Source organism: Rhinolophus hipposideros (genome assembly GCF_964194185.1).
Source record: "Rhinolophus hipposideros genome assembly, chromosome: 2".
Taxonomy (NCBI): domain Eukaryota; kingdom Metazoa; phylum Chordata; class Mammalia; order Chiroptera; family Rhinolophidae; genus Rhinolophus; species Rhinolophus hipposideros.
The window spans coordinates 34,665,890-34,681,521 of record NC_138048.1 but is presented as its reverse complement, the minus strand read 5'-3'; the positions used below and the strand labels follow the sequence as shown (position 1 = coordinate 34,681,521).

Genomic DNA, 15,632 nt, shown 5'->3' with positions numbered 1-15,632 from the left:
GAATTGTCAGTTAATACTCTACATACATGGGAAATGATCAGTCATCCATTCTCATTATCAAAAAATCTCGAATTTTACTTCCACTGAGAAGTGATACGAATCAAAGAAGTAGAGAAATCAGAAGTCCTTACTCTGCTATGAACACACAATCTCACAAGGCTAAGCACCATTGCTAAGCACTTCGTGCTACAAGTCTCCATTTTTAAAATAGATATAAAATATATAGCTCATATTAATGGAATGGGGAGTGCGTGTTAGCTGAGTAGCCACTAGGTATGTTAAATATACTCTTAAATTCTACTTGGACATAAAAGATTCGTTTCTCTCATCTCTCTCCAATGATTTATAAATTGCCAATGCAAAGGACTTCGAAATGTTGCTCGAACTTCCCCACTTTGCTCTCTGTATCACTGAGGCTTTTAAATCAAATGTTTGACTCATAATTTAATTGGTGCTCAAAGTTGTTTGCAACAATGGGTTTCTCACTAAGATTATTGATGGCATTATTTTGTAGGATGGTAAATACAAGGCTGTATTTCATTAGGTACCTAGGGAAAAGTATGGACCATACTTTTAAAATCTTATTTAAATCTTATTTAAAATCTTTTGTATGCATGTAAAATGATGATAAATTAGCTACAGGTAGAAATGTAACCCTCATATTAATTTGTAAAGTTGAAAGAATTATCTAGAAGAGAAGAAAGAGAATATACTAAAGCTAAAAATGACCTTTGCAATTCTGAACTTGAAGGCTCTTATTCTGAATCTGAACTTACTCTGGACGAAGGGATTAACAATAACTCATACTGCAAAAATGCTGGCTTATCTCAGAGGGCTCTAGCAAGGAATAAGTTACTAAGAATAATCAGGAATGCAAAGCACTCAGCGAATCTGAAAAGTGCTGCAAATTCTTAAGAAAAACTCTGATGCTTGGGATGAGAAATGCAATTTATTACTTCGATTACCAATAGTATTGACTCTAGAAAAGTTGGTACACTTTTCAATTAAATAACAGTTATTTAAACAAATGTTCAAGTTAGATGGTAAACACTGCACAGTGATGAGGTACTTTAAAGGAAATTCATAAAGCCTTAATTATTAACCTATAGATAATATAAAGCCAAGTGTCTAGCAGTTATTTATTCATGATTTTATATTTAGGTTACCATATGGTAATAACCAATGAAGTAACACCCCTCCCACACACACACATACACACATAAATGTATTCTATTCCTAGATGGACAAATGGTGTCTGATGAGACACTAGCAGTTAGAATAGGGTAATTAAGGACATCGGTGATACTCCAAGAATTTATTGTAACATTCATTTAATCATAATGTAGAGGGCTGACATTTATCATTCAGCTCAATTTCAGGACACAGAGAAATTTAATTTTCATTTTTGTAGGAAATGGAATTACTTTGGAGTGCACCAGAAATCCTTAGTAAGTAAAACTAAAATATCCTCTAGCCCAGGCTATTAGATTTGTGAACACCTTATTGTGGGTTTCAAAGGAATGGTAAGATCTTAATCATTAGGATACTTATAACACATAGAGAATTTCTATAAGATAGATACTGCCTCTGGGCACCTCTTTTTACATTCCCTTTCACTTCCATGGGACAGACAGTTTTCTAAATTTTTCATGGAAACCATGGACACAAACCCATATGAACTTTTAGGCAAATGTTCACTGAGAAAAAGAACACATTTGTTACCAAGTGACAGTGAGGACTGCTTAAGATTGAGAAGTGCTAAGATCAGAAATGACCAGGCCCCAGCATGAGAGTGGATGTGTACATCAACCACAACACACAAGAGGAAAATGTTTCTGCCTTATGTGAACAAAAATGGGAAAAAGGGAAGCCTAGTGAGAGAAAGTCAAGTTTAGCGATTAAACACCAAGTTCCTAAAACATCACTGCCTTAAATCAAATACCATTCTGTCCCTTAACAACTGTGCAAGTCATTAGCTTTTTTAAATGTAAAACATGAATAATAACAGTATCTACTTCAAAGATGAGTTGTGAGAACAAGACAGAGCTCAATACATGCTCATATTATGTCACTTCAGAGTTTCTGAGCTACTGCTTCCCTTTGATGGCAGCTAAATTTGAATATTGCTCCATTGAAATTGCTAATATCTTTACAGGGCAAGATCATGGAACCTGAGTCTGCTCTTTTGTTGATTTTCTTTTAAGTTATTTTAGGTACCTGAGTTGTTAAAAGGTGTTATATTAGACAACAAGAAAATATAAAATTAAGTACAAAGTTGCCACTAGCTACACACATCCCCTTGCAAAAATCAATGTGCTCATTTATAAGATAAGAGGATTTAAATCCCATCTTTGAAACCAGGGTTGTACCACAGAATCACCAATGAAACTTTTAAAAAATACAAATGCTACAATCTCACCTCTGCCCAGTCGTGTCTGAATATAGGGTCAGGGCTGGAGAAATGAGGAGTTAAGTACCAGGCACATGTGTACGTTAAGAATCTTCATTTGTAAATTGGATTTTCATTATAAACCACTGTTAGATGATTCATAAGATTACTATCTGTATTATTTTGCGACTCTAATAATTTTAAATTTAAGCACCTTCTAAATCATTTTTAAAGTACCTAGTTCCTTAATCAATTTTTTTTTCAAGACAAAATAATGATGATATTTTTCCTCCTCTGAATTAGATCCTTCTATGGAGCAAAGTGACCTAAATAGAATAAACGAGTAATGACAACAAGATAATTCTAGTTTCCTGGCAGTTTCACTGCTGGCTAGACCTGTCACTGACAGGACACCTCGCCATGCATGTACGATGTACTAGCCACTTTCAATTAATCTCTGCCAACCTCAGGCAAACGTTAGAATGGTAAAACTTTAGGCTGTATATGTTTTTTAAAAATCCACCTAGGCATTGAAAAATTCAAATATTTGAATTCAGACTCTGGGCTGACAAAAACAAGGAGACACATGTGAAATCACAGCCCAAGCCATATCCCCAATGTAGGCAATGTCATTACTATGAGCTAAAAGCAAAACACAATTAGCCTGATGTGGGGTATACGTCTTTCCCATTATAGAAATTACATGCCCAGCTGGAGTGAGCATAATTAACACATTGTATTTTCTCTCAGTGAAAGGCAATGAACGATGAAGATCTCTCTCCCATGACTTACTTTGATTTCTTCATGTACAGCCAGTAGACAACACCAGCCACGAGGGCGGCCAGGAGAAGACCAACGACGATTCCCACAATTAGCTTTGCCTGGTCATTCACCTTTTCTCTGTTTTCATCTACAACAAAGAAGAAAAGCCCACGCGATTACAGACAATGCCAACAATTTTTGAAAAGAAGTAAATCTAGTTATTATTTCTTATTAAAGAGGGTTAAAGCTCACTAGCATTAGTAACATGCAAACTTGTGAATTTAAAGGTTAAAATCTTAGCATTCTTACTATCTTGTCTCACTCACTACTTTAATTCAAGTCAAAATTGTAGCAGTGAAGAAAATTACTCAAAACAGTGACACTTCATGAATATTGAGCTGATAGTCAAGGAAGAAGAGTCGGCAGCATAGTACCTACCACTTATCTCGTCTGCCTCATCGTGTTCTGGAATACTTACTGAAATGAAAAATGTTAATATGAAATTAAAAACAAAATTTGTTGATTAATGAAAGTCACCTTTACTATTATAGTATGATGTAATAATACTCAAAGGTAAAAAAATCTATTCTACAACTAAGGGTAGAAAAAAAATTTACATTTAATAGAGCATGAACTTTCCTACAAAGAAATTAATCTTGCTTTAAGGAAAGGAAAGTAGTTAAAACTGCAAAGGCATTAATCTACTATAGAAAATTTTGCAACTGACAAGCTATAGTATTCATCTGAAATCCATAGTAATTTTCCCACTATCTACCACCTTTTAATAGTTTTTTTTTTCTTGTAAGAGAAACAATTTGCCACATATGAATTCTACAATGCAGTGTTTCTCAATTTTTCCTGCCTCAAAAGCGGAGAAACAATTTTCCTCTTCAATGTCAGGGACTTATCACTAGAGACTTTCTCAAAGTGGTGGGGGTCAAGGTTACAACTGGGGATGTCTCTGAGGTTAAGAGGCAACTTATGTGATATTTGCAAAAGCCCTCCAAACAACTGCTAGTGCCATGCTCCTGGTTCATTTTAAGAACTGCTGCTGTGGTGGATTACCAGCTAGTATTAAACTACATAAATATTTTTCTATGTGCAAGGGTCTGCATTAGAATTTCCAGCGATGTTTGTTAAAGTGCAGATTCCTAGACCCTTCCTCATACATACTAAAGTGGAATCTCAGGAGGTGCTCACTGAATTGGAAAACGTCTGTATTAAATGTGGATCAAACCACTGCAAGGCCTAGAAAACCACTATTCAATGGGTTAGAATAAAGAGAGGGACTTGTGTTCAGGAAGAAAGGATAAGTTCTCTTTCTAGGTAGGACAAATCAATACTCGTTGAATTAGATTCTGAGAAGAAGTCAATGCTCCAATTTTAGAGTTAAATTTGTTTGGTTCTTTTCTTGTCAATTCAGCAGGCTTTTATAGTCTAGTCATAATCTGCTAAGAATGGTTATCTTCAGACAATTATTTTCTCCTAGCTCCAGCTAATTCCTATCCGGTATATTCCTATCCTGCTAAGGTCACATACACAATTCCAACTGACTGAAGAATAAAAGTTTGGAGGGTTAATTAAGCCTTCTGTCCAGAACCGAGCCTCATTCTATGCCAGTCCTGGCTTAAGGTTGACATAGTAATAGGAACAATGACAGAATTGAAGATGATGGATAATATCAAATAAATGACAATTGTTTTCAGAAGAAGCTGTTTTTGGTATATATGTATTACCCTGATTTCAGCATTGCCAGATTATTTTGCACTTTTTTTGACATAATCTCATATATCAGATTTTAAGCTGTGATTCAAATATGATATTCAAAAGCATTATTTTTTAAAACTAGATTTCATGAATTCTAATACCAGTTTCACTACCAATTTGCTGAATGACTTGAAGCACGTGGCATTCCTGTTAAAAATAAGGGTAGGATAAATACCACAAAGAATTGGAATGCAAAATAATAGATTAAAAGGAATTAAAATTTTACCAACATTAAAACTGTTACAGAAATGTTTTAAGATAATGTTTGAATCAATTATCTGTACTTTGAACACAAAGCATAGATTAAATAATAGCAACTCAATTCATATCTTCTGTTGGTCTTGGGAAACATTCCTGTACAAGATAAGGTCTCTGACCCATAAAACATAAAATGATTTAGCTGTCAAGACAAGGATTGTACACGAATGGATACCAGAAAAAAAGAAAAAAAAAAACAACTTATGATGATGATACCAAATGCAAAATAAATAAATAAAACTTACCATAATGCAGTATAGGAAGATGGAATTGAAGATTTTAAACTAATGAAGAATAACTTCAAATTTTCTTACTTTTTTAATGTCAGAAATGAAATACTCACTAGCAGAGACATTCAAGGAGTTTACTGTTCTCTCCAGCTGGTTTTCTGCTGTGCAAGTTAATGTAACATTCTCTTCAGGGGAAATGATAATTTTACTATAATACCTGCCATTGATATAAGGAGATTCCTCTGTCTGGAAAAGAAATAAGGAATGTAGATTTAGAAATGGAAAAAGATTAAAAACATGGGAAAGAGTAATACTGAGTGAAATAGGATAGATGTGGTGCTCGGCGTGCTATCTGGTCTTCAAGGGCATATGCAAGGTCATAGTCACAGACACTTCGGATTTACAGCTATAGCAGAGGGGAAAAAGAGTAGTGAATCCACAACTGGATTTCTGTTTTTGCTACTATTGTAAATTCTAATATTGTAAATTCTAAATTAATTAAAATCATCTTTTTCAATAGAAGCTCAGGTTAGTTAATATTCTGGCATGATAGGACTTGCCTCAAAATAATTAATGATTAATCACCAACTTTCCCCTAATAAACTTATGAATTTAATTCTTGTTTGTAAATTATGACCCTGTTCTTCACTACAGGGGTTAATTCCTTTATCTTAAACCATTACATCTAAGGGCATATTTATGTATGATGTACTCGTGGGAAATCAAACTATTTTTTCTCAATGTTTGGGAGCTAACTACAGAGGATGGGTTCTTTTTAGCGACTGGTAAATTCATTTGGTTGTTGTGAGGTGTTAATGAGGACAATCACTGCATTGAATTCCTCCAAACATAAGAGACAATTCCCTTGACTCTCTTCCCCAGGACTTGACCCCTAAATCCAATACCACTAAAGCAAATACGCATTTGTGCTCTTTTCTCAGTTACAATACACACACCATGTATGGGTTTCTATTTGCTTTCTCCTCATCTGTAATGTAAGGACTTTGAGAACAGGAGCTAATTTCATACTTAGGGATATCATCTAGTCCCTGGGTCAGGGGTGGGACAGATGTTTCAGGAGCTGTAAAATGATAGATTCACCATGTGATTGTGGAGGGAACAAATAAAAGATTATGGATGGATCAGCACACACCTAGAACAAGAAATATAACATATTGCCTAGTGGGCCAGAATCAGTTCTTCTCCTTGACAATGAAGAATAGCATTATTATTTTTATCCTCGTAGTAAGTTCACCTGATATTTTACCACTCTCCACTCGCATTTTTCATATGACTTTCTCGCTGAGCCTTTGGTTTTGTTATTTTTATCTCTACAAAATGTATGTACTCATTTCTAGGATGGCCTTTTAAATCTTTGTATCTTTATGTTCATCAAATATTTATTGTGTGCTTATTTTTTGTATTTCCTATGCTCGCATTACTAGTACTATAGGTAAAAAGAACCTTTAATTATTACTGAATTGAACTAGAGAGCAAAAAGAACACAGCAGAAAAGAAACGATCATTTTTAATGCTAAAAACATAAATCTGTACATTTGTCAACGGTTCAGGTGGTTGAGGCCTTTATTTGAAACAAAACAATAGCATTTCCTTCCAGGGAGAGGGCCCAGAGCCTCTTGTCCTCCTCTTGCATGCTCTCCTGGGTGTCCCCATTACACCTAACCAAATCAGGAGTCATTTGCTTCAAGTGTGACCACTCTTTTGGGGACCTTCCATACTTGGAGTTAAATATATTTGCATCACCCATAAAACAGCCAAACTTCATCTCGCTTTGCAAAACCACATTATATAATCTGAACCAGCAGCCCAACTTTCCTGCACAGAAAAACGATAGAAAGTTTAACTTAAAACTCAAATGCAACTCTGCTTTATGCATGTCTTCTCAGATTTCAAGTCCAAAGCTGAGAAGAAGGCAGCACAGAAGATGCAGATAATCAAATGGTACCTCTGGGTGTTGCTGAAGAGTGTTTAACGGGCTCCATTGAGAAGAGGGACATAGACTGTTGTAGAGAAAATTGAATTAACAAGAATGTCAGTAACTCAAGCAGACTGTCAATGCAATGGGATTATAGCTTTGAACCCCTAGTGATGGGCCAGATTTTCTCTTTGTTTCTTTTTTTGGTTAAAGAAAAGAGAAAATTACTGGTAGTGTTCTTAAGTTCTTAGCCCTTTATTATTATTAAAATATCCTGGCACAGTACAAATATCAAGGTTTGGTTTATGTCTATTTTTGTTCACAAGGCAACATCCTAGACACTGCATGTTTACCTAGCCTTATTCTGGTCCTAGCCCAGGCATACACAAATCAGACCATATGTTCAGAAACAGCGAATGTGTTCTTCACCACACTCTAGGGCCCAATTTTAAAAAGAAATATCCCTTAATGTGCATAAGTAAGCAAAGTAATGGAGGCCACTTATACTCTGATGTGTAAGTTTATGATGCAGAAAAGTGCATACCTTCAAGTTTTAATCACCCAAGTTTCAGGAATTAATGACCATGGAAGAACACCCAAATTACATTCTTTTAAAAACAGATACTGACTACAAGGTAATGATTCTTCCCTTCTCCATGGCCCTGGGTTTTTATATTTCTCTTTGAGCCATGTCCTGCTTTTGGGAAAGTTAAGAATCTCACAAGCTCTTCCTCTGAGAACATACTGCAAATTTCATGTTGGTAGGAAGGTAGCCCACAGTTTAGGCATCTAAATAAAATGCCACATTGGGCCAAGTGCAGCATATAACAAGAAGACCAATACTTGCTTGATTTATGACACTTCCGCTACCAGTAATTGTCCACTGTATAGCTGGCTTCGGAAATCCTTCCACATGGCAGATTATGGTCTTAGATAATCCACTGGGATCAGTTTTCTTTGTCATTTTGATTTGAGGTTTTCCTAAAGTATCATTAAAATTAAAATAAGATGTTGAACTGAGGTAATAAAAGTAACCATATATCAAATTCTCAAAGAAAAATTTGAATTTGAGCTCACATATTGTATTACCTTCCACAATAAGCGTCAATGACTCTCTTTTCTTTAGTCCTTCTACTTCTTGTAGAGAAGTTTCACAGACATAATTTCCAGCATCCTGATAGTGGAGACTAGGAAATGATGGGCTAGCTTTAAGCCTGGTATTATCCTGATTAAATAAAAAAGTTAATTACTTCACATGGCACAGTAATAACTCTTGATATATGTATTAGATAATAATTAAGCCAAAAATTATTCTTTCAGTTTAATGAAAATGCAAGCTTCTTCTTAACTACATACTTTCAAAACTAGATTTCCTTTTTCCTTGGTTGTTTTAGAGTTAGACATGCCAGAGTTTTATTTAAGAGTTATCTGTTTACTGAATTTATAATTTGGATCAGGTTCCTAAGCCTCTGACACTCAGTTCCCTTATTTGTCAAATGGGATAATAATCTTGCCATACTGAATTGTTTTGATGACTTAATTATATGAATAATATAATGTGTTTACACTAAGGAAAGTTCTCAATTCATAGTAACTATCCCTTGTAGTAAACGTAGCTGAACTAGGATTAACAGACACTGAGCTATGTAATCAATTTCATTCTATAAAATGAAAGTCATTTTATAGGATACAGTTAGCAAGACAGGGAATCCTTAGAGAACCTTGGCCATTATCACAAAATGCTTTTTAAAGAAACCCTTAATAACAGCTTGCTATCCTAATTTCTATGAATAAAGAAAATACAACATTAAATTGAAAAAAAAAAAAAAACACGATATACAGAAAATGATACTATTTTACCAGGAATTGAAATGCTCCTAAGCAGACAACTAAACATAATCCTAAGATTATGTGGTTTTTGTCCACTAAGAATTGTTTTCTACTCCCATCAACTAAGCAGTGGCTGGGAAATATTGATCAGCATCACTGACATTAGGTATTTAATTAACAACAGTGACTGCAGTTGAGGTAGAAACTGGTTTAGCCAAGTAAACTACTTTCTCCAGTCCAGTAGTAAAAACATTATGAGTGTTCACAATATTACTGATTAGTCTAGAACTTGTCTAGCCCTTTCACCACCAACTGCTATAAATATATTACGTTAAATATGCAGTCTATGGAGCAACACTTTAATTAGTTGAGTGAACAAGAAGTTGCGTGAGGTTGTCGTTAAAGCAAAGTGACAAATGAAACTAAGCTTTAAGAGTAAGCTTTAAGAGTAAGAGAACAAATAACGGGATCTAGCATTAAAAGAGATCAAATAGCAATACAAAATAATATATATTTTCATGAAGAAGAAACTCTAGCACTACATTTCTTCACAATGTTTTATAAAGATAATACTTGTCAATTCCTATTTCCAATGGTTTGTATGTGTTTTGTCAATACTTTACTGGTTAAATGCTCCTGTTACATGTCACGTTCCAGTAAAAAATGCACTGAGTGCTTAGAAATACTAGCCAAGATTTGAGGGGAGGGGTCATAGTTACAACCATTTGCTTTGGCGGCAAGTTTGTCTCAAATCACAAATTACCAATCCTACTTTCTCACTCTAAAGAAAAGCAGCAGTGATTGGGATCCCCAGGTAATCGCCCACATTTAGACCATTACAAGAATATATCAGCACTCAGGAAGGAGGTCCTACCTAAGCTCCTAAAATGTTCCAGATGTTTGACTACGGCCCACAGGTGAAAATGTACCTTCAAGGAGCTACTAATTCAGTGGAACCCACATTCAGACACTTAAGGTTAGTTTCGGCAGAGAAGCAGAAAGTTATTTGACCAGAACCCAGTATTTACACTCAGTAAGGCCTGAGCTCAAGTTTCTACTCTGTTACTTATGAGCTTTCTGATTTCTCTCACCTCAACCTCTTTATGAATAGCGTCGGGAAATAATAAATAGCCTGCACATTTCACAGGCTTGTTGTAACTGTCATGTGAGAATAATGTGGGTTAAAACACATCGTAAATTGCTAAGCCCCAAAGTCTTGTATTGTGTGTGCCCATGCGCATGGATATATGTGTATAACTACTTAGTATACACACATAATTAAATTAATACCTCACCAAACTAAGTTTAAGAGCATCAATTATAAATGCCATGCTATTGTTGAGTACCTCTAAAATTTTATTGTGACATGATTTGCATTATTATGTATATACAGAAAGAAAGTATGAGTGTGGGTGTATAAACACATTATCCGTGAATATACATATTTGGCTATAATACAACATGCAGAAGAAGCCTAAGAAGGAATCAATTCAAACAGCAAAGTATCACCAAGGAGTATTACTTACTTTCATCCACACCACAGTCGCATTCCTACTAGCAGATATTGTGCACGACACAGGCAGGGCGTCACCAATCTGCTTGGTCACTTCCCCACTTGGATTTAAGGACAAATCCAAATCTGGGAAGCAAAAAAATCTGCTTGAAATGCAAATGCCAGTAAAGTAAGATAGTCAAAATATTTTAGAGAAGAAACACACAAAAAACCCTCTAACTGCATGGAAAACTCAGAATTGATTTATGTGACTGAAATAACTGAACGGTGGCATCATCAGTCGTTTTTTCAAGTCAGCTTTGAGACCAGTTTAGACAAGTGACTGGCCAATCGAGTTGATTATGCATTTATTTGCAGTTAACATGATTGATGTTTTCACTGCATGTAAGTACTACCCTGGGGTTTATCACCTTAAGAAAAATATTCTTAAATAATTTCTGGAGTAAAATAAAAATGATGACTAGGTAAATATTATTAAAAGAATGAAGCATACCGTGAGTAAAATCATGTATATTTAGCCAGCAGGTAGTATACTGAAAAGTCATGTAGTTCATGTAGTTTTTTCAGAGAGAATTGACTATAGCAGCTAAATACTTTTTAAAAATTCTACTCAACTTTTCATATAGTTGAAATTTTAAACAAGATCTATTGTTAGGTACACTGTTAGCAGATATCATCTTTCAAAAATAGAGTATATACACATCTAAGGATGTATAATCTTTCAGATAGAAAGTATTTTCTATAAAAACCTTACTGCTATAGTATAAGCTGTATGAGGAAAATTCAATTCAATAGAACAGACATTTATTGTACAGCTACTACATTCCAAGCACTGATGGGAGATACAGAGATGAATAATGAGCTTACAATTTACAACTTTTGAGGCAGAGGTAATATGCACTCAATTATGCGACTATAATACACAGCAGCATGAAATCAGCACTTTGTAGCAAATATTTAGGAGCTCAATAAATATGTGTTGAAAAACTAAAGTAAGGGCTACAAATAAAAGCAAAGACTTATGAGAATTTAGAGGCTAGAGCCAACCCGGGTTTTAACGCAGTAATAAAGGTTTTGTATAGGCGGCGGTTTCTCTTTGGGGCCCCTGATAGCTGAGAAGGGCTATGTAAGTGGAGATACAGGAAAAACTTCTACCACATAATCAAAGGCAAAGAGGTGAGAGAGCTTGACAGAATTCACAACAGTGATTAATTTGGTATGAATGGTTACAGCACACGGAAGATAAACTAATTGAGGCCAGATTGTAAAGGATTGTGCTTGCCATATGAAGAGTTAGGGCTTCATTCTTATAGCAGTGGGAATTTGCTAGGACAACCTGTGCTTTTCCTTGGTTTTGCATGTTGTGATTGCAATTTGCTGATTGTTTGTACATCCTTTTTAATACTTGTTTCTCAGGCTAGGCTGTAAGCACCATGAGGGTAGGGACGATGACTTGAGTTGTCACTGTGTACTCATAGTTTTTGGGTCAGCTCTCAAAAACTATTGTTGAATGAATGAAGGGAAGAAGCATGCTTTCTCATTTCTCATTAATATTAAAATATGCATTATCACAGAGAAGAGTGGAGTTTCCTCAGAATATGTGGATGGATTATATTTAAATGAGAGTTCTATTCAGAGAGAGTTAGAAGTTTTTCTTTGCTGGACAGTTAAGCTGCCAGTGGTAAGAGATTTTAAAGGATGTTGGTGCACTTTGGAAGTTCTGATGAAGAATCGACATGTGCATGAATTGGCAGAGGAACAGTAGACGTTTCATCAGCAACTAAGCGTCAGTGGCTGAAAGCCCTGAGAAGAGGGATGCTATGCAAACATGAGCAAGTGTGGGATGGAGCTTCTCTTGCCACACTCCCTTTCATCGTCAATGGGAAAAACCACACACCTTGGTTTTGGAAAACAAACAAGCAATCAAAAATAAGTGGGCAAAAATAGGATTCTTATCTTTTCATTTCATGTAATTTAGAGTAAAATCTTTATTTATTTGCAATACCTTTTCAGCTTTTAAGGAGCAATATAGGATTTAAAACCTAATGTTAACAGCCTACCTGTCAAAACTAAAAGGCATTTAAATCCAATGAAATGCACTGTACTCTAATTAAAGGGTTACACGCTTTGTTTAATTTTGTTTTCTTATCACAGCTGATCATGGAGGTACTATGTAGCTGCAGTCAAGTCTTTTGCTTTATCAGTCTGCTATCTATCCCTCCCTTCCTAATGTACATGCAATACAAATAGAAGCCCTCTCTTTTCAGGTTCTGAACAGCTAACATCTCTTAAACATAAACAAATCATACCATCTCTCCACACTGGATTATTGGTTATTGGCCCACAGATCTCATGAACAATATCAAAGGGTTATTTCATAGGCAATTCTATATGCTGGTTATAGTCTTTCACTTCACGCCCCCGCCCCCCATGGGACAGGCTGGATAGATTGTCCCATGACTGACAAGTCTTCAGAGAAAAATTAGCACCGTTGGTATCCACAGAGGTCACCGCTTTTTGTCTAAATAATCCCTAGTGACAGACACAGTCAGATCTGTGCAACATGAATATGGAGCAGAGAGATGGCCTGGCCATAAATATTTCTTAACAGTTCACTGTCTTTATAGGTCTCCCCAGAGTGTGCTTCCAACATCAGACACTCAAAAGCAACCATCTGGTTACTCTACTCCCAAATGTACCTCCTTGTATCTCCCTGAAGTGTTAGCTCCTGTCCTACATGTTTTCCAAGCATTATGGGAGAGTGAAAGATTCAAATCATTTCCTTAGAGCAATTTCTAAAGTTTGTTTCAATTTTAAAATAAAGAAACCCCTCATACTCAATGGGACTTTAGTGGTTCATGTCTACAGGAAACCTTATTGATGGTGCTGTTGGGTGCAAAAGATGCATGAGAAAGTTTGGCCTAGGCCTCCAAGCAAGACCGACATTTGCCCAAAGCACTCTGTAAATAGTAGTGCCACCAGAGAGCAGTTCAAATTAGTGCCCAATTTCCATGATGCATACAGTACATCAATAATATAGACTGTCAGGAATTACAAAATAAAGAACACAACAATTAAACTTGTCTATGTGTATCCAACAACTGCAACTTTTGGCAGTAGCAAACTGTTTTTCTGAATGTCTTCAATTCGTGGCATCTACAAAAATATACACTTGGATATGAAAGAAAGAACTCATTTTATCTTTTAAGAAAATATTTAGATATCCCTGAAGTTTACAAGGTTTGCATTTGGCCCATAAAAGTATACTGCAGACCCAACTTTGAAAACAGAGACAGAGACCACTAAAAGTCATTGATTGCCTTCTATAGAGAAAGATAGAAAAACTTTTCAATCGTGCTGGAGTAAATACGACTTTTGGAGTACCTGAAGTTCAGAAGTAGGTTAAAAGTTATCAACACACAAAAAAACGCATTTCAAGGTGATTTTGAAGAGGTTCTCTTTCCAAAATTTTTGTATCTTCTCTAGAGAAGCCAATAAATGGCTTTTAGTGGTCTTTACCTCCTTTCCCAAATTTGGGTCTATAGTTACTTTGTGTTGCCTGGGTTTTGGTGTTAATACTATTCTGTAATGAAAAAGATACTTAATCTATACTTTTATGGGCCAAATGCAAACGTTGTGAACTTCAAGAATATCTAATTTTTGTTTGATTTTTTTTTTTTTTTTAAGGACGGCGCAACTCAAAGCGGCCCATGTGGGGATCAAACCCCGCCACCTTGGTGTTATCAACACCATGCTCCAACCAGCTGAACTAACCGGCCATCCCCCAAATATTTTCTTAAAAGATAAAATGAGTTCTTTCTTTCAGATCCATGTGTATATTATTGTAGATGCCACAAATTGAAGATATTCAGAAAAAAAGATGGTTTACCACTACCAAAAGTTGCAGTTTTCGGATCTGTGCAAGATTTCACAATTGCAGTACAAATCTCGACCAAAGGGGAGCTTGCTTTTATGCACTTCATTAAGTCAGTTGAAAGCACATCATTTAACAAAAACACAACTGCAATTCATTGGAAAAGATAGCCAGTTAGACTATTAGAGGTCTTGAAGTGAAGTTGGTAATGAAGAATAAGGTGACTTACAGTGAACTGTGATGGATGTTGAAGCAATCATGCTTTTTTTGTCTATCAGGGAGCATTTATAGTCTCCTGTTGCATTGCGCCTCACATCTGTCAGTGTGTAAGTATTTGAGCTCCTTATTCCTTCGAGCTGTCCCTTTTGATAGAGACAAAATGTCAGATGATTACACTTGGTAGCTACAATAAGAACAGTTGTATTTCTTGATGAAAATGGAACTTTCTCAAATAAGAACAAAAAAGAGAATGTGTTTCTTTGATTGGACAAATGAGAGTACAGTTTGTATTACCTGATTCCTAGAAAATAATTAATATTGATGAGTTAATTTACATTGTATTGATGACATCCATTTGATTGACAGCATAGGTTATGTTTTATTTTTTAATTTCCAATATTTTATTTTTATATTTATGCCTTGCTTAATTTGACAGGAAGATTCAAGGCAACTTAAAAGAAAACACGCTATATATCCAATTAAAAAGAACAGGAAGGAAGGAAGGAAAGAAGGGAGGAGGGAAGGAAAGACGGAAGGAAGAAAGGGAAAGAAAGTAAGAGGGGAAAAGAAATAAAGAAAAAGAGGAAAGAAAATAAACTAAAACAAACTAAAAATACAAAAATATAGATGAACTAGGAATATATGTTAACAAAAAATGATAATCACTAGATATTGTTGCTAAAATTACGAAACACATTTGGTTCTTTATCCCTGATAGCCAAGGTGTAAACAACTAGTTTCAAAATTTCTCTTCTGAATGAGACAAAAGCAATACATCAATTTATTAGGAGAAACAGACTCTAAAAGGAATGACTTATGTTAGTTTTCTGAGTACTGTAGTGGGTGATATTCTT

At 35.3% G+C, this 15,632-nt stretch overlaps 1 protein-coding gene across 4 annotated transcripts in view; it reads right to left on the bottom strand.

Moving 5' to 3' along the window:
- ALCAM (activated leukocyte cell adhesion molecule) overlaps nucleotides 1-15,632 on the bottom strand; it is a 191,760-nt gene that overhangs the window by 15,724 nt on the left and 160,404 nt on the right. Inside the window, exons 8-14 of one of the 4 annotated variants that reach the window (XM_081066689.1) lie at nucleotides 14,789-14,921; nucleotides 10,699-10,811; nucleotides 8,432-8,567; nucleotides 8,186-8,323; nucleotides 5,520-5,648; nucleotides 3,590-3,628; nucleotides 3,182-3,299 (exon numbers count right to left, since the gene is read on the bottom strand). In XM_081066689.1, coding sequence (XP_080922815.1) covers nucleotides 3,182-3,299; nucleotides 3,590-3,628; nucleotides 5,520-5,648; nucleotides 8,186-8,323; nucleotides 8,432-8,567; nucleotides 10,699-10,811; nucleotides 14,789-14,921 — 806 coding nt within the window. Of the gene's footprint in view, nucleotides 1-3,181; nucleotides 3,300-3,589; nucleotides 3,629-5,519; nucleotides 5,653-8,185; nucleotides 8,324-8,431; nucleotides 8,568-10,698; nucleotides 10,812-14,788; nucleotides 14,922-15,632 lie in introns of all 4 variants that reach the window. The other 3 variants (XM_081066688.1, XM_081066690.1, XM_081066691.1) reach the window with 3 other exon arrangements.